General features: G+C 49.7%; 8 protein-coding genes across 10 annotated transcripts; 4 read left to right on the top strand and 4 right to left on the bottom strand.

Annotated features, from left to right (window-relative positions):
• The first annotated feature begins 106 nt into the window (after nucleotides 1-106).
• Nucleotides 107-2,573, top strand: PPTG_08508 (hypothetical protein). The gene has a single exon (XM_008902621.1). The coding sequence runs from the start codon at nucleotides 188-190 to the stop codon at nucleotides 2,207-2,209; it is 2,022 nt and encodes a 673-aa protein (XP_008900869.1). The 5' UTR covers nucleotides 107-187; the 3' UTR covers nucleotides 2,210-2,573.
• PPTG_08509 (hypothetical protein) lies at nucleotides 2,531-4,901 on the top strand. The gene has a single exon (XM_008902622.1). The coding sequence runs from the start codon at nucleotides 2,740-2,742 to the stop codon at nucleotides 4,786-4,788; it is 2,049 nt and encodes a 682-aa protein (XP_008900870.1). The 5' UTR covers nucleotides 2,531-2,739; the 3' UTR covers nucleotides 4,789-4,901.
• On the bottom strand, nucleotides 4,847-5,850 carry PPTG_08510 (hypothetical protein). Its single transcript, XM_008902623.1, has 2 exons — nucleotides 5,436-5,850; nucleotides 4,847-5,362 (listed from the first exon to the last, which is right to left on the bottom strand). Exons 1-2 carry the CDS (start codon nucleotides 5,837-5,839, stop codon nucleotides 4,900-4,902), a joined length of 867 nt encoding a protein of 288 aa, XP_008900871.1. The 5' UTR covers nucleotides 5,840-5,850; the 3' UTR covers nucleotides 4,847-4,899.
• A 46-nt stretch (nucleotides 5,851-5,896) lies between these two features.
• PPTG_22254 (hypothetical protein) lies at nucleotides 5,897-6,545 on the top strand. Of its 3 annotated transcripts, XM_008902835.1 has the most exons (5): nucleotides 5,897-6,008; nucleotides 6,080-6,172; nucleotides 6,238-6,254; nucleotides 6,313-6,392; nucleotides 6,460-6,545. In XM_008902835.1, exons 1-5 carry the CDS (start codon nucleotides 5,978-5,980, stop codon nucleotides 6,473-6,475), a joined length of 237 nt encoding a protein of 78 aa, XP_008901083.1. In that variant the 5' UTR covers nucleotides 5,897-5,977; the 3' UTR covers nucleotides 6,476-6,545. The 3 variants fall into 3 exon arrangements, with proteins under 3 accessions (XP_008901083.1, XP_008901085.1, XP_008901084.1); XM_008902837.1 differs by having other exon boundaries at nucleotides 6,238-6,392; XM_008902836.1 differs by having other exon boundaries at nucleotides 6,238-6,545.
• Nucleotides 6,535-8,711, bottom strand: PPTG_08511 (hypothetical protein). The gene has a single exon (XM_008902624.1). The coding sequence runs from the start codon at nucleotides 8,690-8,692 to the stop codon at nucleotides 6,674-6,676; it is 2,019 nt and encodes a 672-aa protein (XP_008900872.1). The 5' UTR covers nucleotides 8,693-8,711; the 3' UTR covers nucleotides 6,535-6,673.
• Nucleotides 8,712-12,058: 3,347 nt separating this feature from the next.
• PPTG_08512 (hypothetical protein) lies at nucleotides 12,059-15,708 on the top strand. The gene is made up of 2 exons (XM_008902625.1): nucleotides 12,059-12,502; nucleotides 12,583-15,708. The coding sequence occupies exons 1-2, from the start codon at nucleotides 12,140-12,142 to the stop codon at nucleotides 13,639-13,641; spliced, it is 1,422 nt and encodes a 473-aa protein (XP_008900873.1). The 5' UTR covers nucleotides 12,059-12,139; the 3' UTR covers nucleotides 13,642-15,708.
• On the bottom strand, nucleotides 13,728-15,654 carry PPTG_08513 (hypothetical protein; the record flags this gene model as incomplete). The annotated part of the gene is made up of 4 exons (XM_008902626.1): nucleotides 13,728-13,774; nucleotides 13,838-14,048; nucleotides 14,106-14,372; nucleotides 14,440-15,654. 4 exons carry the CDS (start codon nucleotides 15,652-15,654, stop codon nucleotides 13,728-13,730), a joined length of 1,740 nt encoding a protein of 579 aa, XP_008900874.1.
• A 257-nt stretch (nucleotides 15,709-15,965) lies between the features above and the next one.
• PPTG_08514 (hypothetical protein) lies at nucleotides 15,966-20,436 on the bottom strand (the record flags this gene model as incomplete). The annotated part of the gene is made up of 1 exon (XM_008902627.1): nucleotides 15,966-20,436. The coding sequence occupies one exon, from the start codon at nucleotides 20,434-20,436 to the stop codon at nucleotides 16,105-16,107; it is 4,332 nt and encodes a 1,443-aa protein (XP_008900875.1). The 3' UTR covers nucleotides 15,966-16,104.
• Between the last annotated feature and the right edge of the window lie 130 nt (nucleotides 20,437-20,566).

Consider the following 20,566-nt stretch of genomic DNA (forward strand, 5'->3'; position numbering starts at 1 on the left):
CGGAATAGCATTCAGACGAAAAAACCCCATCAAAATTTTAATGGGTATTTTTTCTGAATGCCATCCAGCAACTTTTATGCAACTGAAGCCGTTAATGCAACTTTATCGCAATTGATCAGCGATCTTTGCGATCTTCCAGCAGCTAGTATCAAATTTGCCATCGAGGAGGGACTGAGTGAGAGACATCATGGCATCGCACTCGGAGCCAACAGCGTACGGCACGAGTTCACTTGCCAGTGACGAGCGTCTGAGTGCTCGCGCTGCTGCTCGGCGCAAATGGATCAGATGGGGGATCATTGGTGCGTCTACAGGAATCATCGTCATCGGATTGGTGGTGCTGGGCATCTCCTTCCACTCAGCCAAGTCTACTGTGTCCACTGCAAGCCCCAATGAGGAGGAAATCGAGTGTTTTCAGAGCTCGAACATCGACAATGTGACCAACATGATGGAACCGATCAAGGGGCTCAAGTGGAAGCTCGGGGGTGAGAAAACCACGGACTCATTCATCGCGATCGACGTGGACACCAAGTATCAGGAGATCATGGGCTTTGGTGGTGCGTTTACGGAAGCCGCGGCACTGCAGTTCCATAAACTACCGAAAGATAAACAAGAGGAGGTATTGACGCTCTACTTCGACAAGAACAAGGGCAGTGCGTACAACTTCGGTCGCGTGCCGATGGGGTCGTGTGACTTCTCGATGGGGTCGTACAATTTCGCCGAGACGGAGAACGACATGGAACTTAAGGACTTTGATGTGGACGTGACACACGACACGGAGATGATTATCCCATTCATCAAGCGTGCGTTGAAACGCCGACCAGACATGAAGATGTTCTTGGCGCCGTGGAGTCCACCAGCTTGGATGAAGCGATCGAGTTCCGACTACAACGCGAGTATGTTGGGATCCGTGAAGCCGGTAGGACTGCGAGACGACAGGCGTGCTCCATGGGCTCTCTACTTCTCCAAGTTCATCACTGCATACAAGAAGCACGGCATCGACTTCTGGGGTCTCTCACCGCAGAACGAGCCAGAGTTCGCGGCGCCATGGGAAGCGTGTGCCTACAATCCCGAGTATGAAGCTGAGTTCATTGGCGAGTTCCTGGGTCCTGTACTCGAACGTGACCATCCTGGTCTTACTCTAATGGTGTTTGATCACAACCGTAACAACGTGCAGCACTGGGCTGAAGTGATCTACAACCACCCGACTGCTAGCAAATACGTCGACGGTATGGCTTTCCACTGGTACGAGGATGGCGGTGAGCGCTACATGGATGGCGTCGAGTATCCCGAACACCTGAACGACACTCACTTCATCGATCCGAACCGCTTTATGCTGGCTTCGGAGAGCTGCAATTGTCCTGGTGTTGCCGTCGGCAAGGACGCCTGGTTCCGTGCTCAACGTTACGGCCACGATATTATGTCTGATCTCAACAATCACGTAGCTGGCTGGGTCGACTGGAACTTGCTACTTGACCACACTGGAGGACCGAATCACAAGGGTAATCTGTGCGACGCTCCGATCATCTTGACTAAGAATGAGACGGACTTCATCATCCAGCCCATGTATTACTTCATCCAGCACTTCTCCAAGTTCATTCCGGTTGGATCTCGTCGTGTGGATGTTGAGGTTGCAGCACGCTTCGAGAAGCCTGGTGACGCGCAGTTGTATGTCGACTATCAGTCTTCTCTTGCTACTTGCGATGGCAGTTCACGTCAGATGATTCACAAGACGGACGATAACAAGATGCAGGTGACGAACACACCTTTCTGTCTGAATATGGTGCCAACTCCGAGTAAAGGACGTGAAATTCGACTGGTGGAGTGTCAGTGGACGCAGCAAACGTGGACGTTTGAGGAAGACACGAACCGTATTCGTATTGACGACTATTGTTTGTCACTGAGTCGTGGATCGACTGAGAATGGTGTGCGTATCACGGCGGATAAGTGCGAACCAGATGTGGCTCCGCACCAGCAATGGACGTTCAACGCGGAAGACGGCACAATGCGCTCGAAGGCATCGACATCCAACCAGTGTGTGACGACGGGCTACTCGTTCGTGCAAGCTGCTGCGTTCGTGACGCCTGAGAACCGCAAGGTGCTGGTGGTGCTTAATGAGAACACGGAGCCGGCGGATTTCCAGGTGCAAGTCGGCGATGCGGTGCTTGACACGTCGGTACTGGCGGGTGCAATCCGCACGTATGTCTGGTAAGCGGTCACAATTGAAGTATCCAAGGAGCATGAAGACGAGGCACTGAACAGCAGCCATTAATGAACAACATCCTTGTATCACGGTCACGTTCGACGCTCGACTTCTGGAATATCTTTGGTCTCATGGTGATGACGGCAACGACTCGTCTTGCCCTGCTATCCATCATCATCAGCCAAAGCTCAAACCACTCTCACCCTGACACCACGCGCAAGATTCCTCTGATCTCGTGGTAAGCATCAGCTCGGCTTGCGTAATTTACGAACCGAAAATAAAGAAAGACGGCTGTCCCGTTTCTTACAGGCTTCTGCCACCAAAAAGTATCAGAAAGCCGTTTAGCGGTAACAAGTGCTGTGCGTTATGTGACACATATCTTCTAGCCGCTTCAAGCACAAGCCCCCATACTCCATCCAAATCAAACGCATCCCTCAACCGTCAGCATCCTTCCTCATCAGAGGCCTGCCGGTGCTTGGTGGCGCATCAAGCTCACTTTTGAATCGTCTGAGTAGCGCACAAGTTTCGACTTGCTAGCGATGACGACTGAGCCCACAGTCTACGGCACCAGCTCCCTGGCGAGCGACGAGCGGCTGAGCGCGCGTGCGACGCGGAGGCGCACTATTCTCAAGTGGAGCCTCATGGGGCTCGCCATCTGCGCCGTGATCACCGTCCTTGCTGTCATCGGAATCATTGCGCTGCCGGAAGACGCCGCCGTAGCGCCCGTAAAGACAACGAAGTCCACGCCGAACTCCAAGGCAGCGCCAGCTTTAGATACGGAGGTGACGTGCGTCCAGAGCTCGTACGTGGCCAATGTTACCAACATGATGGAACCTATCACAGGCTTAAAGTGGACGCACGGCGCACAGCCCAACGCCAAGTCTTTCATTGCCGTGGACGTGGAAACTAAGTATCAGGAGATCATGGGCTTCGGAGGAGCCTTCACGGAGGCCGCAGCACTGCAGTTCAACAAACTGTCCAAGGAGAAGCAAGAGGAGGTGCTGACGCTCTACTTTGACAAGAACAAGGGCAGTGCGTACACTTTTGGACGCGTACCCATGGGCTCGTCGGACTTCTCAGCCAGTTCGTACAGTTTTGACGATGTAGTCAATGACACGGAGCTCCAACACTTTGATAAGGATGTGAAGCACGACCAAGACGTGCTCATTCCGTTCATCAAGCGTGCGCTCAAGCGCCAGCCGGATCTCAAGCTTTTCCTCGCGCCATGGAGCCCTCCAGCCTGGATGAAGCGCGCTGCATTCAACTATGAGCCTAGCATGCTCAACTCGGCCAAGCCTATAGGCCTTAAGGACGACGTTCGTGCGACGTGGGCGCTTTACTTCTCCAAGTTCATCACAGCATACAAGAACCACGGTATCGACTTCTGGGGCCTCACGCCTCAGAATGAACCGCAAGCAGAAGTTCCTTGGGAGTCGTGTATGTACACGGCGGAGTATCAGGCCGAGTTCATTGGAAACTATCTAGGCCCCATGCTGGAACGTGACCACCCCGAGCTTACACTTATGGTCTTCGACCACAACCGCGGTAGTGTCCGTCAATGGGCAGAGGAGATCTACAACCACCCGACTGCGGCCCAGTACGTTGACGGTATGGCTTTCCACTGGTACGACGATGAACGCTACATGGACGGTGTGGAGTACCACGAGCGCTTGAACGACACGTACTTCATTGATCCGAACCGCTTCATGTTGGCTACAGAGAGTTGCAACTGCCCCGATGTGGGTCACGGTGACCTTGCTTGGTTCCGTGCACAACGTTATGGTCATGATATCATGTCGGATCTTAACAATTACGTGGCTGGCTGGGTCGACTGGAACTTGATTCTGGATCACAAGGGAGGACCCAACCACTTGGCGAATAACTGCGATGCTCCTATCATTATGACGGAGGATGAGAAGGATTTCTTCATTCAGCCCATGTACTACTTCATCCAGCACTTCTCCAAGTACATTCCCGTTGGCTCGCGTCGTGTTAAGACGCAGGTGGCTACTCGCTTCACTCAGCCTGGAGATCCGCAATTGTACGTTGACTATCCATCGATGCTGGCCCGTTGTGATGGCAGCTCGCGACAGAAGTGGCGCCCGACGGACGACGGGAAGCTGACGGTCACTGGCACAGGCTTCTGTATTGATCTGAAGGAGATCCCGTGGCAGGGACACCAGGGTCTGTTGGTGGACTGCAGATACACTCAGCAACATTGGACGTATGAGACCGACACTGGTCGTATTCGCATGGGCGACTACTGCATCTCATTGAACCACGGCTCTACTGAGGATGGAGCGCGTATCAGCACCGACTTGTGTGAGGATGAGATCATGCCACACCAGCAGTGGAGATTCGATGCTGAAGACGGCACGATGCGGTCGCTTGCGTCGACGACAGACCAGTGCGTGACTGCCGGCTATGCGTTCGTGCAGGCTTCCGCGTTCGTGACTCCGGAAAACCACAAAGTGCTTGTGGTGATGAACGAAAACACTGAGCCGGCCGACTTCGAACTGCAGGTTGGCGGTGTGGCGCTGGAGACGACGGTACCGCCTAGAGCCATCCGGACGTTCACCTGGGAGTAAGAAATACTTACTCGATGAGTATGCATGTAAGGAATGAGAAAAGGAAAGAGGGTGTAAACATCAACACGACTGCCTCTTGCACAACTAATGGATATTGTTGCTGTGACGACATCAGCTTGGTTTCTTCTTGTCTGTAGGATCTAAGGACAGATCTCTTAACAAGTCATTCCAGAGATCCCGGTCGTACGGATCCGCCTCGTTTCTAGCGCCACTACCCAGCGCATGATACTCCTGCTCGTCAGGGTTATAGTTCTCAGGAGTCACAATCTGCATCTCCAACGGGACTTTACGTTTCTTGGGTCTCATCTCGAACACTTCGATCGCTTCTTTCAGATAATCGGCATCCAGCTCCGTCTTGGGCACTTCTTTCCACTGGAAATACGAATCCAAGTGTTTCATAAACTCCGCTCGAACTTCCGGTGCACGACGCTCATTAGCCAAGAAGATGACGGTCTTGCGGTGTGACAGAGCCAGCAGTGACTGCACCAAGGGCTTGACGCACGCCTTCTCATACACCACATCGGCACACAAGATACAGTCGAACGGCGCCTTGAGATTTGTCACAGGCGTGCCCCTATGATCACCAAGCCATAAAACAACATCAGCATCTTTTCAGTGTCTTAGTTAATTGCTTTTTTGCCCCGTACCAAGCGTGCTGCTCCACGCGGACCCGCTGCATCTCTTTGCCTGTCAGGTTTTCTCTTACGTTGCGTCGTAGCCACGGGAGCACAGGTCCAATGTCTGTGAGCACCACATCAGCTAGTCCGCTAGTGACAATTGCACTGGCAATGCCTGCAAGACCCCCACAGCCCGCGCCGAGCTCACAGATGGACGAAAAGCGCTGGAACCGCTCGGGTCGCTGCTCGATGAACTTGAGCAGCGTCTTGCTGCTGTCCCAGACGGTTGTTCCCAACACAAACGAGTCCGGATCCTGCTCCACAGACACGACACGACCTTCACCAATCGGCACCTCCACACAGCGCGCCCAGTGCGTAAACGAGGACTCGAGCGCGAGCGGCTCCGATGCTGTTAGCGCCTCCTCCTCCGCCATTGCAAAATGGCTACAAAAGACACGAGTTGCTGTCACACAAACGGGTTGGTACCCCCGCTATACTGACCTTGAACTGAATTGCATTGTTGATGCATCACGTCTCCATTATCCAATACTCCACGTCGATCTCGACGCAACATGGAGCATGAGCAATGGACAGCATCAGCGCGTACGCTATACTATCAACTGTATGGAACATGGTGGAGGCACAGATTTTGACTGGTTGATTGCTGGATGTAGCGGGACGGAGGGTCTCAAAGCGCCATGAGGTTGCAGCCCAACAGCGCGTGCTGGAACTGGAGCAAGCTCGACAGAATCATCAGATATCACCAAGTGCGTGGTTGTAGTATATTATCAACATCTTTTGATACTAAATTTGCTTTACTGTTGTTGTGTAGATGACTATAACCACCAGGTGAGAAGAAAGCAAGGTGGAGAAAGCTGTTCGTAGACTTCTTACTCGTGTTTCGTAGCTACACTTGTCGTCGTTCTCGTACCTGGCGAATGTGATGGCACAGCGACGACAAAAGATGCAGAACCAGCCTCATTTTCAGTACGTTGTGTACCCCCTGCTGTATTTTATTGCGTGTCCTGAGGCTGGGTTGTGTGTTGTCTTGTAGACGCAGCATGTACTAAAGCCGACACAATTTGGATCAAGACGTTCAAACACGCCAATTTGAAACCCATACTTGACGTGCTTTTTTTTTTTTTTTTTTTTTTTTTCATTATATGGACCGAATGCTTCCAATTTCTGCCCATGGTGGTGTTCTTCTTGCTGTCCTTTTACCTTACATGTAATTTTCAGTTCCCAGCAGAACACAATTGCTTGCCCATTTACGCCCAGACATACGTGCGAATGGCACCTGCAGCAATCGTCGTGTCCAGCACTGCATTTCCAGTCTGCACCTGGAAGTCTGCCGGCTCAGTGTTTTCGTTCAACACCACAAGAACCTTGCGATTCTGCGGTGCCACGAAAGCAGCAGCTTGCAGGAACGAATAGCCCGCCGTCACACACTGGTTCGACGGCGATGCATGGGAGCGCATCGTCCCGTCTTCCGCGTTGAACGTCCATTGTTGGTACAGAGCCACCTCATCCTCACACTTATCGGCCATAATACGCACCCCGTCCTCCGTGGATCCATGGTTCAGTGACACACAGTATTCATCAATACGAACACGGTGCGTGTCCTCCTCAAACGTCCACGTCTGCGGTGTCCACTGACATTCCACCAATCGAACCTCATGCTGTCCAGTCGGAGTGTTCACCAAGTCCAGACAGAACGGAGTTCCAGTCACTTGCATCTTGTTGTCTTCCGTTCTACGGATCGCCTGTCGTGAACTCCCATCACAACTATCAAGAGAAGATTGATAGTGAACGAATAGCTGGGCATCGCCAGGTTTGGCGAACCGAGCAGCCACTTTCGTCTTCACACGTCGAGATCCCGGAGGTAAGAACTTGGAAAAGTGCTGGATGAAATAGTACATTGGCTGCACAAAATAGTCGTCTCCACCTTCAGTCACGATAATGGCAGCATCGCAGACGTTGTCCTTATGGTTTGGTCCGCCCGTGTGATCAAGTATCAAATTCCAGTCGATCCATCCAGCAGCGTAATTGTTGAGATCCGACATAATGTTGTGACCGTAGCGCTGAGCTCGAAACCACGCCTCAGCTCCGACTGCGACTCCAGGACAACTAGAGCTCTCCGTGCTCAGCATGAAGCGGCTCTGATTAACGAAGTGGGTGTCGTTCAAATGCTCAGGATAAGCCACTCCGTCCATGTAGCGCTCACCGCCGTCCTCGTACCAGTGGAAGGCGATGCCATCAACGTATTTGCCTGCACTTGGATGGCTGTAGATGACATTCGCCCATCGGTTTACACTAACCCGATTGTGGTCGAACGCCATGAGTGTAACACCGGGGTGGTTACGCTCAAGTACGGGGCCTAAGAACTCGCCAATGAACTCAGCTTCATACTCGGGATTGTATGCACAGGCTTCCCATGGTGCGTTAAACTCCGGCTCATTCTGTGGTGACACTCCCCAGAATGGGATCCCGTGCTTCTTGTATGCCGTAATGAACTTGGAGAAGTAGAGAGCCCATGGAGCACGCATGTCGTCTCGCAGTCCGACTGGCTTGGTTGACCCCAGCATACTCGCACTGTACGACGAGCTGGATCGCTTCATCCAGCCTGGTGGACTCCAAGGCACTAGAATCAATTTCATGTCTGGTCGGCGTTTCAACGCACGCTTGATGAATGGGATAATCATCTCCGTGTCGTATGTCACGTCCACATCAAAGTCCTTAAGTTCCATGTCGTTCTCCGTCTCGGCAAAATTGTACGACCCCATCGAGAAGTCACACGACCCCATCGGCACACGACCGAAGTTGTACGCACTGCCCTTGTTCTTGTCGAAGTAGAGCGTCAATACCTCCTCTTGTTTATCTTTCGGTAGTTTATGGAACTGCAGTGCCGCAGCTTCCGTAAACCCACCACCAAAGCCCATGATCTCCTGATACTTGGTGTCCACGTCGATCGCGATGAATGAGTCCGTGGTTTTCTCACCCCCGTACTTCCACTTGAGCCCCTTCATCGGTTCCATCATTTTGGTCACGTTGTCGACGTACGAGCTCTGGAAACACTTGACGTCTCCTTCATCGGGGGTGGCGGTGGCAATAATCGACTCAACGGAGTGGGAAGAGATACCCAACACTACCATTCCGGCCAAAATGATACCCGTGGGGGCGCTGATGAACCCCCATCTGATCCATTTGCGTCGAGCAGCAGATCGAGCACTCAAACTCTCGTCACTAGCGAGCGAACTCGTGCCGTACGCTGTGAAATCCGTTGCCATATCTCACTGATTCGGTGCTAGTTCGATACTGAGCCATCCATGAACAATGATTTTTGAAATCCTTATCCACTTCAACGTGTCCACGCCATCAAATATGACAGTTCCACATTTTGATCGCGTGGATCAGTAGTACTGATCTACTGATTCTGGCCCGCTTCAAAATGACGCTTTCATATATTTACCGATAACTTTGAAGCCTGACCTCGGCAGAAAGCGATAAGCACACCATTGAAAAGCCCCCGGTTTAGCGCACCTGAGAATATTGTTTTTGTTGCACTAGCAACAGGTACGGATGAGCACCATGCGCTCAAACTCTCCGCAGTTTGAATCCCATGAGGTTTTTTGACGCAGTTCAGTCAATATTTAGCGATATAACACCTAATTTTAAGGACGATTAAATTAGACGATTAGCTTCCATAGGATGTACCCGTGCACGCAGAAACGAATTAGAAGCTCTAAAATTTGGACGCAAAGAGGGCGAGGTTTATTTCCAAAATCCGGGGCATAACGGTGAGCCACCAATTAAAATTAACCAATCAGAAGATTGATAAGAATTAGTCTAATATTTATGCTTTTTAAAACATGATATTAGCTATTGAACTTAATTATGAATCGAGAAGCTGGCTGTACCCTTATTTTCTTGACACTATTGCGGCAGAGGCCAAATTCCTCCACAGCCGCGCACACAGATCCCCGGAGTAGCTTGTCGCGGACACTGCGCTCGGCAAGGAACAACACTACGCGAAGTCGTATTGCAGGTGGGATGTCCTTTTTTTCGAGGGTTCTTGGCATGGACCGTGAGTGGAATATTGGAATAAGCGTTCACCAGTGTCACAATTAGTGGTCGGGAGACAAGTATAAGAACTTGTCACTTTTTATCCAATTTACTCGGTTATGTGCGATTTATTAAAACCCCAATCGTCATTTTGAAGCGGGCCAGAGAAGTACGGTAATTACACATTCTCTAACTTACGTAAGTTTTATGTGGCACTTTCAACCAAAACGTCGGCGGATCGGCTTATGATTTCCGGAATCTGTGAATCCTGACGCCGCTGAGTGACTGAGATTTTCTATAGGCAATCAAGAATCGAATTATGTTAAGAAATCGTATGCACCAGGATCGCTGTAATTGGCCAAAATTGAATGATATCCAGCGCATATCATCACTTCACAGAAAAAAATGCCTGCAAGAAGTTCACAGGAGGACGCTGTCTTCGTCGATCCGAAGGCTCTTCGTGATGCTTGCATATCGCGCGATACAAGAAAGAAGTATACAGGGAGCATCAACGGGATCAAGAAGTGGCTACGAGAAGAACGGTCTGTTTTAGATCCAAATATCGCTCGGTATTTTACAGCCGATGGTGACCTTAACCTCTCCGAGTTCACTCCAGCGGTGTTTGATGAATTTCTAGCTTACAAACGGACTCGTGTAAAAGCTGTAACGCTAAGTGGATTCAGGAGCGCTATTAAGGATCTTTATCGTACGAGAGAGTTGCTGTTGCCAGTAGAATATGGAGAGGGAATGAAGAGGATCTTTTCCGGGATTAAACGATACGAGGCTGAAACAAACCAATCAGGTTCTGCAAAGAATTCCGGTAAGCAACCGCTCACGTACTCACTATACAAGGAATTATGCAGTGCTACGCTCAAAAGGAACGATTGCGGCTTCTCTCATCTTTTTCTGACTACTCAGTGGAATTTAATGTGTAGGTCGGTCTCCGTTCAAACTCTCCAGACGCAACACTTTTTACCAAAAGACGGCAGTGTCGGGGCCCTGTTTTTCAAGACTAAGACCAATCAGGAAGGTTCGGGACCCCGGGACCCTCGCCACATATATTCCAACCCACATAACCCATCTACGTGCTGGATAACGTCTTTAGGAGCTTACTTGGCATGCAACCCGCGCATCCAACCGGGGCCATTGTTTCCCGGGTCAGAACCTAAAGTTAGATTTGGTAAGGCACTCGGGAGTCTTCTTCACAAAGAAGGCGTTGAAAAAAGCTATGGTACACATTCGATAAGAAAGGGCGTGGCCACATTTGCGTGTGGTGGAAGTACGGGGGGTCCGTCGATCGTAAGTGTTTGTCTTCGATGTGGCTGGTCACTTGGAGGGGTACAAGACCGATATTTTCGCTATGAAGCTGCGGGAGATCAGTTTTTAGGGCGTGTGGTAGCTGGGCTTCCAGTAAACGACTTCAAGTTTGCAGCTCTACCGCCACATTTTATCAACAATTCCGATAAATTGGTAAAATCCACCATTCACGTTATGTTTCCGGGGCTTGCCAGTGAATCTAATCTACGTGGTATTTTGGAGTTATGTCTCGCTTCCCTGGTACAGCATACCGAGTTTCTACTGGAAAATTTGCCGATCAACCACCCGCTTCTGTCTACACTTCTATTTACCGATCCGTCCGTTAGACATGCGTTGGTGGAATGCTAGAAGATGGCGACTCTTAATGGATGGAGGCAACTGGAATTCCACCGCACATTGATCTTTATAGGAAACTTGACAGTCAACAGAAGTCCATTGATGCACTCCCCGACATGTTAGAAAGACGCATGGAAAGAGTTCTAGAAGAAAAGGGTGTCGCAGCAGGGAATATTACAAGGGAGCTGCTACGGCTTGAAATTAGATCGATGCTGGAAGATGTGGGTCTCCAGTGTGCTCAATCTATCGCACCAGCACATGAAGATTCTACAGCTACACGCGCAATTTTTTGTTGAGGTGGGAAGATTCATCGGCTGCCGAAAGACTTTGATTTTCCTAGTATTGATTCTCTTGGGGCGTGGAGGCTATGGTGGTTTGGAGACATCCGGCGTGGATACCCTCCTTACCAAAGCATTTCCTCCGATGACCTAGACACACCAAAAAAGAAAGCAACACTGTCAGAGTGGTCGATGCTAATGCGGTACATTGTTTGTGGGATCGAAGAGAAAACTGGTTTACCACTGCCTGTAATTCGGGATGAAGCTCAAGCCGTTGAGCTGTTCAACACAGGATATCAGATGCTAAAGTTAAAGCCGAGTAAAAGGAAGCGCAGAGTAACCCAGATCAAACTTACCACAGTGCTGCGGCTAGTTCGTGAACCAGAATCTAACCGAGCTCGTAGCCTCCCTTTCACACCACGAAAGCGGCAGAAACCTGCTAATGACTGACACAGCGGAGAGATCGACAGGACAGACAAGTGGTTAGCCTCATTATAATGTATTTTTTGCTCAGCGTACTTACATCGTGGTGTTGGAGTCACGTCTCGTTTTTCTTCTTACTGTAGGGCAGTATGCACAATCGAAATTTTATCCAATCGGATCCTGTAAATAGTCGTCGGCCAAGTTAAGTCAATTCATGCCAGCTTTTTTTTTTTTTTTTTTTTTTACCAAAACGTAAATTTTACCGTATCCAGCTATTGTCAAATTAGCTTATTGCCATTTTTTGCTTCAATCAGGCCAATGGACGCACAAGCTGGATGGCGTCGACATGGCTTATCGAACGGCGTCTTGCGACGATCAGGAGCAACACCAGCTACTCGAACTGCGCCCAACTCGTCGAGGACCTCCTCAGCTACAACCCGTGTACGAGCCACGTCAGTTAGAACTCAGCAACCTTCGAACCGAGCTGCAGAACGAACTGTCAACCATCGGAAAAGCGCTTCGACCGAGCCCGCTCCGTCGCGATGGAGAGAAATGCGGCACTCTATACGCACTAAAGCCACACTAGAGACGACAGAGAACCGTAAAGGCCAAGCAAAAATCTCTGATCTGTGCCCTGAAGACCGAGAGAAGGTGGCCAAATTGGTTCACCGCATCGTCGAGGTGAAGAAACACTAGTACAATCCTTCTAACGTATTAAAGTGTAAGTGAATAGTATTTATCAATGTTTGTATCTGTTGCAGGTGGGGACTTTGCACGAGGAAGCAGAGAAAGAATTCCAACGTCAGAGAGAGGTGTTGGAGGAAGAGGTGAAGGAGCTGCGCCAATTAGTGCGACGAGATGCCCAAGAGATCGAGGGAATGTCTGATGAACTGCGCTCTACTAGACGGAAGGCGACTTTGTTTGAAGAGCGGGTAGCGGTGCTGGAGGAGAGCACTGATGCGGAGACTCGTGCTCGTCTGGAGGCTGAGCAGACGCTGGATCTGCTCAAACTCGAGGTTGATAAACTACGAGCACTTGTAAGACGACAACAGGATGAGATGCAGAGAGAAACAAACGAGCAGCAAGAGAAATTTGACGCTGAGATTGACCGGGTGAAGGAGGAATTGAAGGAAGCGCAGGAGCTGCTGCTGAAGGAGAGAAGCGAACGGATATTTGACAAGCAGAAAGCGCTGGATGAACGACTTGAGCGCTCTGCAGCAGCTGGTGAAGACAAGCTAAATCGATTACATTCACTCCTACTTCAACAGCAGCAAGAATGGCAGAGCAAAGTGAAGGAGCAGCAAGAGGAGATGTTGAGTAAGACAAGACAGCAGCAGGAACAATATGACGCTGAATTAAGTCAACTGAAGCAGGAGCTGAAAGAAGCACAGGAGGTACTGCAACAAGAGCGCGAAAACCGAGAGCTTGAACAAGAGCGCGCGATTGTTATCGATAACTCAGCCCCAGTTGAGCAGAGTATATCTACCGACACTCAACCAGCTTCTACCGTCGAGCAAGCGCCAGTTCTCGAGCCAAATCAACAGACTGGACACTTTGCGAGCGACATGCAGGGCGATCTCGCGATGTTTGAGGAGGTGAAAGACTTGTATGCTGAAGATCTCTTTGCTTCTCGCCGGTGGAATACTATAGCAGTTCCAGCGCCCACAACTTTTCCCCCAGGCACTGCAAATTGGCAACCATCCGGCGCAGAGCCCTCTCATCCACCGGACAATTCCAATGCATCCACTCTAGAACTATCCGTCCAAGAAGCCATCGAGAGGGACATGGAGGCCTTACTGCGGCTGGATTCACTCAAATAGTGTCACGAAATGATTGCAAGGAACAAACCTACAGTGTCGCTACTGTTCTTCGATTTGTCTAGAGTATTTGTGCTGTTCTATCTAGATTACTGGGAGATTTTTTTGGTAAGGAGAAGATTTCGTCGTGCCAGGGCTGTCACAGCAGCAAGAACGTCAGTCTTTACAGAACTATGAAGACGAGAGAGATTGAGCGTACGTGACGTAGCTGGTGCACTCATTACGCGTCGTGGAGACACCCCTGGCACACGTTTGGCTGGAGACGATGGCAAACATGTTGGCTTCACGTGGAAAGCTCGTTGTTTGATGAGGTCCGTGTAGTTGATCGTGTCTGCTCCATTTGATTCGGCGTTCGACTTGTTACAAGACCGACATGGGCGGTGAACTTTAGTCGACTTTCGGAAGAGCGTCTACAGTACAACTCTTTGTGAATACCGCTGTTGTCGAGGTGTTATTGTTTATCTTACCAATGAACTGGAGGAGTCACACGAACACGACGTCGTCAGCTCAGTCGAAGACACGCAATCCGACTTGCTCCCGCTATCAGCCTTGTCACAATTAAAGCGATCGTGGTCTCTGGCTGAGCTTCTTTCCGTTGGAGAGGATTCCCATGCCGTCTCGGTGAGAAACGTTCCTCTCCCTAGCTCCTGCACTTTAAGCTGGTTGATTGGAGAGGAAGAACGCGAAGCAACCAGATCGGAGACTTGAGACTGAAGTGTAGACGTCTCCATGCGCTACATGAAAACCAAGAATGCACTGGTAATCACGGAGAAAACAGTTCAAAAATATTAAGAGTCTTACCACGAAGGTAGATCGTTGCATTCGCGATGCAAAGTGAGGCAAGTCGGGTCCATCGTTTGCTTTTTCGCCCACTCGAACTTTCACTCCCGGCGACAAAGGCATAGCGTGGAATAGTTGATCCAGCGGTTCTTCGACATTGAAAGATTCCTTCTCATTAGCGACACCGAATGCTGGAAATGGTGCGTTTGAACGTGATTTGATTCGTCCATTTTCAATATTGGGGAGAATACTCTTCGAACTGCTGCTGACTCGTCGGGGCGATGTCTTCAGTACTGCATATTCCACTTGAACTTCGTCTTCTTTCTCGCCAAATAGTAATGTTTTAGTAGATTTTCCATTCTGTGCTGAGCCTGGAGGGTGAGGCCTTCGACGAGACGATGTAATCGACGAGGGTGACAGCGAACGGCGAGAGGGTTCACCGTTTTCTTGGCCTGGGGACTCTGTATCAATGGTGAGTTGCAGTTCTGCCGCATTGCTGTTGATAGTTAGATCCTGCTCCGCTTGACTCATATTACTCGCCTTCCGAGGTGATACGATACGATTTCTAGCTGAACGCAATTGTGGAACTTCTGTGCTGTAAGGGACCCCAGGCTGTGGACCAGATAACTCTACAACCTTCGTGTCATCCTGCTTTTTCCTCACTTTACTCCTCATTGTCATTCGAGATGACGCGATCGAAGAAGGACGAGGGTGAGACCGAGTTGCTGCCTTAACATCAAGACCTTCAGTGTCGTAGTAACTTTGCTGTGGTTCTTTGGTCGGTAATTGTCCCCGCTGATACGAATAATCCAGAGAGCAGCTTTTTGGTGGATCCAGATTTTCCAGGGGTAAATCGTTGCGTCCAAGGAGTACCCGAGAATTGTTCAAGACGCTGTCATCATTGGAGTTCACGTCAGTATCTATAGTCGGAGCAATAGCCGAATCTAGAACCTCTTGAATAACCGAGCATCCCCAAGCTGCTACAAACTGGAGTAGCCGACAATATACGGTTTTCTCAATCGCTATCGCTGCACTATCTATCGCGATGTCGCCGAGAAGTTCCATTACTGTACCTTCAATATCATCAATAGACCGGGTGTCGGTGATCGATGCTGCATCTGACCCGACAACCTCAACCGAGATGGCTTCACTATTCTGTTGAAGCGAGTATGCGTCATTGTCGTTGTCGTCTTGCAACTGCGATCGCGGTCGAGTAATTGGTATCTCTGGAGTCATTTTGGCATTATTCCAATTAGCACCTCTGGAGTCATTTTGGCATTATTCCATTTATAGTAATTGGCACCTCTGGAGTCATTTTGGCATTATTCCAAAGTCCAAACCAGCATCTACTATTACTGATAGCTCTATGCTTGAATATATGGATGTAGCTGGCTACGCAATCCTGCAGCGCGTACGCTGCAAGTCTTTCCAACCATCTTTTTTCTGTCTGCTACAGACATCGCCGAAATGCTCTCAGCTGTTTTACTCCGTGCTTGCCCTTCAGCCCGCTCTTGAGCAGTTCCAGCATGTTCCTCGCAGCATTGACGTCTCGGTTCCAAAAATTGGCCTTGCATCCACTGTTGGTCAATCCCTTGATGATTGAACGAGAGCGTGAGCGCCTTCTCCATTAGCTTCATGCGTCACCTTCTTCACTGCTTGTTCTGCCAAATAGCTTCATGGACACTGCTACAGCCGTCGTGGTTCGTTGGCTCTTGGAAGTCCTCCCACCTGCGTCGACACTTGTCCAGTCGAACTAACCAGTTGTTTTCCAGCTTGTACTGGATTCGTAAGATCTTCAACTCGTTGTTGTGTTCCAGGGGTAGCCTTCCGACTGAACATTCTACTTAGAACACCACGTTTTGGTGGATATTTACTGGGATTAGTATCGACGCTCCTTTCTGGACTTTGACTTCGACTTTCCGGCCGATTTTGGAGCTCGCGCAGTTGCTCTTTGAGTTTAACCACTTCACTTTCAAGCTCAACTTGTCGACGACGTTGTAGCTGCTCACGTTCAGCGAGCACAAGTCGATGTCGCTCTTCACCGGAGAGCAGAACTTTAGGTTTCTCGGTTGTTGACTCTTTCGTTTCGACGTTGTAGAAAATTGTAGTTTTCTCGTCCTTGATCTCGATCCAGTCGCCCGTTTGAGCTGCAACAGACCACGGCAACCAGGTATGTCGACGTTTAGCGCCTTTAGCGTGAGTTCTGTCAAAACATCCGTCACACAAACCATCTCCACAAAGATTACAGAGTCTAGAGCTAGCACGGACGTCACATTCCACACAATAAGTGTCTGTCTCCGTCTCCAGTAGATCTCGAAGCACATCCAATGCTGCCCAAGTGTGGTTCATACTGCGACGTTGACTTCCTGTATGTGACAAGGTATAACACGCTTCACAGAACTTGTCACCCCCACAAGACTCACACTGTCGGACAGCTAGAGAATGACCACAATCACAACATAACAGAGCTCCTCGACGGAATCGTAGCGCCTTCTCCACATGTCGAAGCTTCTTGGCTGTCTGATGATCACGAGCGAAGCACGATTCGCAGTAGAAGCAGCCTGATGTTGTCATAGTAGGACAGTCGTAGCAGTAGTATGCAGCTAGATTCTTCTGTAATGGCTCTTGGTTATTTGAGACCTTCGGTGGGTAGTCTTCGTCTACTAAACATTCCATCCCAGACTCACATCGCGCAGGCATTATTGCAGCTTCAGGAAGGACCTCGAAGTCGTGCTTAACCTCGTTTAAAACCGTGCTTTCTTCACTCGAACTAGTATGATGTTTGAAACACGAGGTGCAATAGAACGCTCGTTTGTTATCTTCACAGTCCAAACATCGTTTTGTCGATTGATCTTGCTGACATTTGATACACTTTCCCTCGCGGAGAACTTCCTCGAGTGGGTCAATCTCTTCCACTTTTGTTTCTTTTGGACTCTCTTGCTCTATCGAGATATCATCTGTGTTCTTTTCTGGCGTCTTTGGTCTCTTTGGAGGAGGATCCCAGCTACTTTCCCCCGTACTCTCGTTGTAATAGTAGACATTACCATAATCATCTTTGAGTGTAATCCATGGATCCTTTTCGTCTCTTTCTTTATTCTCTTCTTTCTTGTCATCATTCTCTTTAATCACGGGATTCTTCAACATTCCTTCAATCTCACGTTCCGCAGCTAGTTCCTTCGCACGATATTCAGCTGCTTCAGCCTTTACTCGAGCCAGATCCGCTTCTCTTCGGGCTTCTCGAATCTGGTTTGCAGCTTCTTGTGCTCGCTGCACACATAGCTCCATCTGCTCTCGATCATACCGTTCTTTCCAGACTCGTTCCTCCTCCTTGCGCTTGCGTTCTCGAATATATTCCTCCTTGAGCTCAGCCAACCTTCGCTGTTCACGTACATGACGTACATACCGTTTAGCCAGCCATCGTCTTGCTTTACTTTGAATCACAATCGCTTTCTTCTCCTTAAGACGACGTAGTTCCTCCATTTGCAGTCGATAGACCCAGTAACCCATTCGAGCGACGTAACCTCGATATCGACGCTGCAGATACACAGCAGCGCGATCTTCCCGAGCCAAACGTTCGTATCCAGCCTGAACTTGAGCGCGTAACCATCGTAACTCTTTGGTTGTAAAGCAAGAATCATCCTCGAGAAATCGCTGAGTCACATATGTTAACAACTCTGACGAAGCCTGGTGCGTTGTCCAGCCGACACCGTCACTGTCGCTGCCAAAGTATCTCTGTTGTTCGATCTTCACAATGTTCAGAGCTTCACGAAACAAACGAGCAGTTTGTTGAGCTTCGCGCTGACGAACTAGCTTCTGAATGAAGATAATAGACGCTTCTCGTCGCTGTGCTTCGACTCGCAATCGATCGAGAATGTGACGAGCAGCTCGACAAGAGTACACGCCTTTGATCCAATGCTGAAGTGTGTGAACTGCTGCTTGTCGTCGAGCATGTCGACGTCGCGCCAAAGCACAGCGAATACTGCATTGAATAACTAACGTCGCGTGTCGAGCTTGTCGGTAGAGATTTCGAGCTCTTTTTCCGCGCACATGACGTTGAATTGCAGTCGAAGCTCTTCGTCGCATTTCCTTCTCCTCGACAAGAAGATACCGTTGGTATCTCGCCCGAGAACAACGGAATGCGCACTGGATAACGATAGCAGATTGCAAGCGACATTGTGCAATTCGGTCGCGGCGCTCGGCAAAGCGTAAACCCAATGCATATAAGCCACGACGTCGACGCCAGAAGCGCTGTAGAAACACCGCTGCTTGTACCTTTTGACGAGCTATTAGCCTTCGAGCATACACTTTCCGTGCGAGTAGGCCTCGTACCACACACTGTACTGCTAATACCGATCTCCAGTGACATCGTGCGACTTCCTCCGCTGCAGCACGAGCTCGAGCGTCGTCGATTAATCTCTTCCGTGCTCTAAATTTTAGATTTAACATTGCTAGAAACCACTGCTGTCTCCACCATATTTCAACACGCAGAACCGCAAATTTCGCCTTCGTTAGCCAATTTTTCCTTCGAGACGCCTTCTTTCGACCTAGAAAACCTCGTGCTGCTCGTTGTATTTGAACGGCAGCTTTACACTCGATAGCTAAGCGAATGGCTCGTTTTGTTCGACGACGCTCAACTTCTAGTCGAGCTAGATGTGATCTCCACTGCGTTTGGATTCGAACTGCCCCTTGTCGTCGCATTACTCTACAAGCAATACGTCTTCGAACAGCCACTCTACGGAGAAATAGCTGTATATTTCGTGCAGCACGCGTCTGCTTGGTAAAGTCACAGCCAATTCGTAGAGTGCTCCACTTCATCATCGTACCGTAGTGTTCGAAGCGAAGTAGCGATTGTATGGCTTGATTTCGACGATACTCCTGCGCTTGAGCTGCTCGACGAAGCGATTCCAAGTGTTGTCTTGATCGACGAGCTCGCACTGCGTTCTGAATGACAGAGGCGGCGAGGTTCCGCTCGTGCTGGATCATGTTGTGCGTAGCTATTTTCCATTGCTCGAAGCCATTTGCGAGTGTCCCAATGTGAGCGTCGCTGGAGACTCGTTCAAAGAGAGCCACAGCACGCTGTTGAGCTTGACGAAGAGCTTCGCGTTTCCTTTCTTCGTGTTGAGCGGCTACAAGGAATTCTTTCCATCGGAGGAAGCTGTTGAAGAGGATTCGATGCTGGAGTTTCGCAAAAATCGCAGTCACGATACGAAGACCGTCTTGTTGAGCGTCCGACCGCCGCATGAGGTTGCGCTCGAAGAGGATCGTAAGAGGGAGACGGGCCTTTTCTTCAGATATGCGCGCCATTACGTTTTCTTCTAGTCTGTGCTCTTCTTCAGTCAGGTGCTTTATTTGTTGCGAGTATTTGTCGAGCAGTGTTTGAGTTGAATTCCGTTTCATGGACCCTGATCTACATACAGATCCCAGTGACTTCGGCGTAATAGACGGAAACCGCAGTGTTAGGAGATTCGTCTGCTTCTTGCGCTTTTTCGGCTTCTTCTGTCGCAATTGCAGGAGCGAGTCGTGATCTTGTTGCAGCACTTCAAGCACAGAATCTGAGTCTTCTAGGCTATTCTGACCAGGAAGAATTATCGGTGTTGAAGCTGATAATAATGGCATCAGTGGCAAGCCATCTCCTGAAAAATCAAGCGGCGGGATGACAAAACCTTCAGTCGATGGGGCATTATTCATCGGAATGCCGGTAGTTTCTTGCTGGGGGAAGAGTCTGGCATGGTTTCGCTGTATCGCGCTGCCTTTCACCCGCTTCTTTCCTCGATGCCTTCGCTGACCCTCACTTCTGTTTCGAGGTTTTAGCTTAGTCTTTCTTCGGCGCGGCGCACGAATTCGCTCTTTATCGTCACTTCCACCGTCATTTGAACGTGTTGGCGAGTGACGCGAATCGTCTGATACCCAGTCGAAGGGGGAGCGGAACTCCTCTAGAGCTTGTTGATCCACTCGAAGCCACGGGTACTTGGCCCTTAGATACGTCACATCCCAATGACCTCGAGGAGGCAGCGCCATTGCACAAATGTGAAGTTAACGCCGAGTCTACGCCGTTACTGGTCAAGTTGAAGTTGTCAGCCAATCACAGGCCGCAGACTATTTATGTAGCCATTTTCGTGGTGCATAATTACTTTGTTAAAGATGGCAT

This window comes from Phytophthora parasitica, assembly GCF_000247585.1.
Source record: "Phytophthora parasitica INRA-310 unplaced genomic scaffold supercont2.14, whole genome shotgun sequence".
In the NCBI taxonomy this organism is placed as follows: Eukaryota; Oomycota; class Peronosporomycetes; order Peronosporales; family Peronosporaceae; genus Phytophthora; species Phytophthora nicotianae.